This window comes from Aplysia californica, unplaced genomic scaffold (genome assembly GCF_000002075.1).
Source record: "Aplysia californica isolate F4 #8 unplaced genomic scaffold, AplCal3.0 scaffold00128, whole genome shotgun sequence".
Classification (NCBI taxonomy): Eukaryota; Metazoa; Mollusca; class Gastropoda; order Aplysiida; family Aplysiidae; genus Aplysia; species Aplysia californica.
This window is the reverse complement of record NW_004797398.1, coordinates 561,340-568,547: the sequence shown is the minus strand read 5'-3', so window position 1 is coordinate 568,547 and position 7,208 is coordinate 561,340. Positions and strand designations below refer to the sequence as shown.

Below are 7,208 nucleotides of genomic sequence, written 5' to 3'. Positions count from 1 at the left end.
CCCAAAAAAAAAATCGCTATCATCCCAGTGGTAACATTGGTCCAAAAATAATAATAATGATGAAATGGTATAGGTTTAACGGCCCTATCAACACCTGGTCGAACGAAACCAATCAAAATTCAAATTTAAATGTACGATAATACGCTGACATACGGGCAGATGGCGGTGTGCGATTTCCGACCAGCTTCGACCTCGACAAGCAACCGGTCAGTTTTCCTTTCGAACTCTGCTGAGCATCGGTCCAATCGACTGGTGTCGTCGGAGCATGCCTGAGCACCTGTGGAACAAAAGACAAGCAATGCTGTGATGCTCTCATCTGTTCTTCGTCTCGACGACGTTTTCATAAGCCTTGGTTCTTTGAGACTGCAGCGGACACATGATAGGCTACGTCTGATCAGCAGCAGAGCAAGGGCAAATCCCGGCACATTTATAATGTAGATACTTAATAGGACGTCGAGTTGTGAACTCAGTACCGACAATATTAATGTTTATTCACAAACCCTTTATACCTATGTGCGCATTAATAATAAAACAACATTATTTTAACCTAGACTGTTTTGCACGATGGTGTTGTGCAACTATGTCGCTACATAACCCCCCCCCCCCTCCCAGCGTGGTGCAATTATGTAGCCTACATAGCGAATTACCAGGAACTGAATTAATATGACCATCGTTCTGGTGGTCGTGATATACGACCAGAGCGGGTAGAAATGTTCGGATTAATCGCTGGTAGAGATCATGGTACAGTCTTTGATTTTGAGAAGGTTGGTGGCTACACCTCAGCGGAGCAATCCAATCTCTACAATAACTATAATCCACACATCAGAATCACGACGTGACCTTAGAATTACAAAGTTAAATGCTCTCAGTACCTAGTTTTGAGAAAGTTGACGTCAAAAATGTTGAGTTTCACAACATGTCAAGCTTTTTCAAATGCAATTCTTTGAATAGGATCCAAATGCATGGCTGGTAGCCAGTTCCGTGGCAGGGAACCAATTGCGTGTCATGTTACCAATTTCGTGGCAAATTTCTATACACGAAGAGGCTGAATGGCATGCTCCGTGAGACACCCAAGGAGAAAATACTTCCTTGCCAATATCGTGCCCGAGATTGCCGAGGACAGCAATGCACGACCGCGCACAATAAATAATTAAGCACTGAAGTTAAAGTTCAGACACTGACTTTGGCTCAGAATGCTTTGTTCCCAAACGTATAGAGCAATTCTTTCATTACGAGATGGAGGATGTTCGGCACTTGCAAGACAAAAAGGTCATACTATAAATGCTGAACATTAGAGGTGTGACCAGGGAGTAACATACCAAAAAAAAAAGAAGAAGGAGAGATAAGAACAATAGATGTTGGATAGGAAAGAAGGACAAATCATACCAGAGCCCCCGCCAACCACATACAGAAGAATCAGAAAACTCCGATGGAGTTGTAGTTCAAGCCACTCTTGCAGAATCTCAGAAAAGTGTTGAAGAGCGTTCTCCATCCTGCAGGAACGGCGCCGAGAGAAATAAGAACATGGACGTGACTTAAACTTTAACTATACAAACAAAAGCATGATGAGATGCTTACATTTCATGCATAGATTTGATTTCTACTACCCAGTTCAAAGTGTGCAATCATACAAATGATGTTTTGTTGGGATACTTATGGTGGTATTTTGGTGTTGTCCAAAGAGGTATTGTTTGTTTTACTGGGGTGGAGTGGGAGGGTGGGGGGTGGCGGGGGGAAACAAAGTGAGTAATTGGGTTCTTAAGAAAAAGGGCAATTTCATACTTACAAAATGGATTGCTTTCATGTCATGTTGGCTACACTCTCCTTCTACCGATTCAAAGCCTAGGTCTTCATAGAGTATGGCAGGGGTTAAGACTGTGTTAATTATCTAATATATGAATTCGTTATTGTCTCAAAATGAGCGATTAATTTGTAGGCTGGGATTAAATCACTCATTATATGGATCCTGTGCGAACACACAAAGAGCGTAGTTTAATATCGGGCACAAATAATTGTATATATACTGACAACATTTTAAAATGCGACACTTAGATAAATAGCCGGTTAATCTTAAACGTTCACAATAATTTCTGAAATTGGCGTTGGTTGGCAATGGTGTTTGGCTACACAACACCCCCATGATCCACGAACCACTACTGCTGCTGTTGCACATGCTGTTTGACATCGGTTTCGCTCTTATTGGTGGGTAGTTACACCTGGTTGGCTACTTTATATTCCCTCATCTCACTAAAATCGACAGTGGTTCTTTTCCGTTCAGCCAGCCTTGAAGGTTGGCTAGAGTTGCAGCTGAAGCTTCTAGCAGCTTCTCAGTCGCATTCCTGATTCTAGAGGGCCGATGCGAGCGCGATGTTGTGGTCAGGGGTGCTAGATCTAGACATGCTGTTAGAGCGACGCTCAGCAAGAGATTATAATAAAATTCTGTTTTTTATTTTAACAAGTGATCATCAAGTCCATTTTATTCACTAAAAAAAATTACTCCCCCATGGTCACACCGTGTAAAAAGCCATATTTGCATTATTTGGAGATTATCTGGCTCATTTAACGGTGAACAATCACAACAATCCCTATGAGTACAATTTAGCGATAGGCAAATCACATGAACAAGAAATCAGCATCAAAAGACTTCGCAGAGTATCATTAATCCTTGATTGAAAAGTGCTGCTGCGCCCCGACTGGCCTTTGATTCCCCCAGGAATGCCGGCGCGCTCCTCAAGTTTGAGTTTGACACTCGTGACGTCACAGCTAAGACCTCTAGTTCCATTTATAATCTCCTTGGTGTTGTCGAATTGCAGGGGGCCCAAGGAGTTTACAGTAGTTCTAAGCTCCTTGAGTGAGCCTTTTCCTGCGAATTTTGGATTTTTTTCCCGTTCTAGTTCAAATAGTGTTCAATTATGTTTGGTTAGTAAACGTGTTTTTAACCAGGGAGCGATTTTGAATAAATAAAGTAAGTCATATAACATGATGATGATGATGATGATGATGATGATGATGATGATGATGATGATGATGATTAATACTAAATACAAAACTGGTCCCAGAAGAGACCTAATCCATTTGAGTTTCATTCTGTTTCCATACATTTATGTTCTCGGTAAACGTAATAGTATACTTACAGGTTAAACATTCGAGGCACAACTTATGGTCGAATTGTTATTATCTCCTCAACTATCGAACATAAACTTGTCAGCTTTTGCACAATGGCTTGCATCAATCTGTCTTAACATATCACTATTTTTGTTAACGCCTGTTAGCTCTATGCTAAAAAAATTCCTTATAATAAATACTACTTTTAAAAAATCCTAGTAGATGGTTTTTACCGATTTCAAAAGAGTTACAGCTGGGACAATATCGCTTTTAAAAGCAAGTCCGTCTTTTTTTTTCTAATCGCGATCATTATTTTTATTGAACGCATATAATGAGAACTTTTAGCGCAAAAAAAGTTTTCCCTATTCTCTAAAATCAATTTATTGTAACTAGTTTTTTCACTAAAAACTAAAAAAAGTGTCCTTGGTGAGCTGTGGCGTAAGCCATAATATGCGTGTATGCAAAATGTGTGTGAGAAACGGGAAGTGCTGTGAACAATTCCATTTTCCGCGTGAAGGAGATTAATTAGTGGCATTTTATATATACATTAGTAAGGAAAAGTTTTTAATAATCTAGCTTCAACTGTTGTGGGAAAATATGATTAAGTTAAGAAACGTTGATACAAATTGCTGTTCAAAGTATGGTGGATACTTTTTTGGCTGAGTGGCCCATCTTGTTATGTACTATCTTTGTTGGCATGACGAACGACGACATTACAAAGCAGCGCCGTTTCGCATCTTCGTGGGGAAAGCAGTGAAATATTTGGTGCGAAAATGAATGGTGCAAGCAATCTATGCAATTGGCTCTAGATCTAGTATATCTTGATAACGACTCAGAACCATTTAACGATTTTGATAGAGCAGATAGCACATTTTGGTTTCTGGCTTCTTGGTCTTAGTAACTGAAAGCGGCTAAAAAGTGTCCGATAGAACTTTGTAATTCTACGGTAGCGATTGTTTTTGTTTCTTTTCGACTACGGTTTCAAGTTTCATGAGCCTTATTAAAAAGATATCAAAATGCCGTCCACAGTATCAGTCTGATACATGTGCCCTTGTCAATCTTTGTTGTTTCTAAAGGGTAACAGCAGCCTGAGTCGATGCATTTTCAATCAATAAATGGTAACAATAATGTCTTCTTTCTTTTCAGCTTACCTTACAGAGTCACAGTGTTACTGTGAGCGCGAGGCCTTTCACTTCAGCACAAGATCTACATGCCTTAGAATTAAGTTTTACGGAAAGGAATTGAATGGCATGTTTAGGATAGTTTTCTTCAGCTTAACCCCAAACAGGTAACACCAATTGCAGATTCTGATTTCGAACTATAAGAACTCAGGCTTCCCTGAATATGAAACTGAAACTGTAATATATAGGGAACATATTAATTTATCTCAGTACAAAAAATGTATACCCAGGATAGAGAACCAAAATGTACAGAAAGTCTACTGGTTGACAGGCACCTGCAAACAAGGCAAAGCCGGCAAGGATTACAGCAAAAGTCTGCATGGTGACGACGTCAAATGAACGAGAAGCAGCAAGTCTGGCGTTGAATGGTGCTGGGCAAAGCTGGCACTGACAAACATTGGGATCCATGCTTGATATTTATACAGAAAACTCTTATAATTTTTCAGAAGTCCACAGTCGGATTAATGGCTATTTAACTTAATGGCCGAATTTTCATCAGAATGAAAATTGGACAATTTTGGTAAATGTTACTCATAGTTACAGCCTTGTCTGTACAAGAGAGAAAGGTACATTCGAATAAACTGATAGCTGTATTTGCTTGACCAGTGCTTGACCGTTGTGACCACTTATTCTCTCGGACGCATTGCGGGCAGTCTACTATTAAGGACAACCTTTTCCTGCACGCTGCCGCGAGTTAGAATGTCCCGTTATATAAACCAGAATTCTCTAATTGACAATAATGGCAACGGTGGTCAACGCAAACGGCTGGGGCATCCATGCCATTCCGGAGGTGGGAGTTGTCATGTGTAATGATGGTCGTTATTTGCGTTTAGTTGCAATGCCTATCTCGTTTGTCACTTGATAGTGCTCCCATTCCTGACTCTAGAAATGGAGAAAAATTATTCAAGTTCTGTGTTAGTGGGTTTACCGATATACCGGTACATGTAATTTGCATAGAATACGAAAATGTCACCTTATTTTTAAGTTAGCTTAAATTCTATTTTAGTAATAGTTCTTAAATTAAACACGTGTGATTCTTTGATTAACTGATAATGTGATATGTGCTTTATTACATAGAATTGTCGAACAAACGACAGGTTCAGTTGTTGCCACAGACGCCTTGTGGTACAAGAAAACCCTCTGGTTAACATTTGAGCTAACAAGAATTCAGTCATAAAGTCCTGTTTGGATTCCCAAGTCGTTGGTCAGCTTCAGATGTAGACCTACTTCGTCCAAATTTGTCATATTTTTTAAAGTTTAAATTTTTAAAAATTGAATTTCTTAATCGTGCGTTCCAATGGTCTGTGATAGAATTATTTTTATCGAAAATCAAATTTAAATGCTAATAGATCTAAAGCTAGAAAAGTCAACGTCCACTCCCACGGTTTGCCAAATTTGAATTGTTCAAATGTCGATAGCATTCTCTCTTGGACAACATACGTGAGCTTTATGACCACTACTTGAACACGCTATGGAATAGCGGGTCTACCTTCGCTTCGCTAAACATGTATTAGATTTCAAAGTTCTGACATTTGTGTCCGTTTTGAGTTACTAAGACCATGAGATCAAAAACTAAATGTTTTATTTGCTCTATAAAAATAGTTAGATAATTTGGAGTCTTTATTCAAAGAATTGCATTCGAAAAAACTTGACGGGCTGTGAAACTCACAATTGGTCGCTTTTAAGCACAAGGGAGCTATCCCAAAAAATTAAATGCTGTTTTCAGAAAATCGAAGGTAAAGTTTTTGCCCCTAGTTCAGATTCTTTAAAAGACAAGGAGAGTTTTCTCTATAACCAAACACATTTACTCACCAATGAAGCCAAGCATATCCTATAGGTAGGGCAAAGCCCACTTTTGGCGACGGTCAAAATTTCTGGAAACCTTGCAGGCAAAGATTTTTTTTAGTAAGGTTTTGCGGCGCTCGCAACTGCATAGGGCCTTATGAACGTCATGAGGTGGATGTCAACAGACAAGCCCAAACGGGGAATCAGGCTTTCTCAGCTCACCTCTCAAGCCTCAACAGCACAAAACCTGCTTTGACTATCAAAGCACCCTGGAAATAGCAGTTCACAAAAGAGTGACAAACATACAAAAGAAGTAGAGTGAAAATGGCGAAAGTAAGGATGAAGAAGAAAAAGCAGCAGTTCCCCCTATGTTGTTCCGCACAGACAGTATGAGCATGGCATTGATAAATCAGCCCATTTACAACTCTAATGTGCATAAGAGCATGTCAATATCCACCCTTCGGGAATGGCCTAAAGACAACTTCTGTCAGTAGCACTGCCATGGGTGTGGGTTGCAGGCAAACACCAGCCTGATGATGGCTAATGATTCACTGAATTACAGTAACATTCTCAAGACCGCTGAAGGAGATCCTGATGATGTGCTGAAGAGGATGAGGATGGTTTTGATTTATGATGGGCTAGTACGCGACCCAAGGGTACTGAGTCAGAGTAAACATAGATAAGAGAAAGAAACATCGCTTCTTCGTTAAAAACTATTCTAGAGCTCAGTCTTAGTTGAGTTTTAGTAAAGGTTTTTCGGCTCTTGCAACACAATTAGGTCTTATAAGTACCGAAGGTTAGAGGGTTTACGAGATAGTAAGATACACACACACACAAAAAAGGAGGAACGATAATGACGATAGGAAAGGAGCAAACCACACAAGAGCACTCGCCAACGGCCCACTCTGGTAAAGTTCAGTCTTATCTACCATGGTTTCATCAGAGGGCAGGCAAGATAATAAAATCACCTCTCTGGCTTTCGGTTTCTCAACCCTACGCCCACCCCATCCAGCCCAGTGTTCATCATTCTCTCTGTCTGTCTGTTTGTCTGTCTGTCTGTCTGTCTGTCTGTCTGTCTGTCTGTCTGCCTGCCTGCCTGTCTCTCTCTCGGTCTGTTTCTTTGTCTGCTAATAGTAA

At 40.1% G+C, this 7,208-nt stretch overlaps 1 protein-coding gene across 1 annotated transcript in view; it reads right to left on the bottom strand.

The window, feature by feature from the left end:
• LOC101860734 overlaps positions 1 to 4,700 on the bottom strand; it is a gene marked incomplete at its 3' end in the record, with an annotated part of 8,187 nt that extends 3,487 nt beyond the window's left edge. The window contains 2 exon segments of the mRNA XM_013081371.1: positions 154 to 277; positions 4,562 to 4,700. Of these exon segments, the coding sequence (XP_012936825.1) occupies positions 154 to 277; positions 4,562 to 4,694 (257 nt within the window).
• Between the last annotated feature and the right edge of the window lie 2,508 nt (positions 4,701 to 7,208).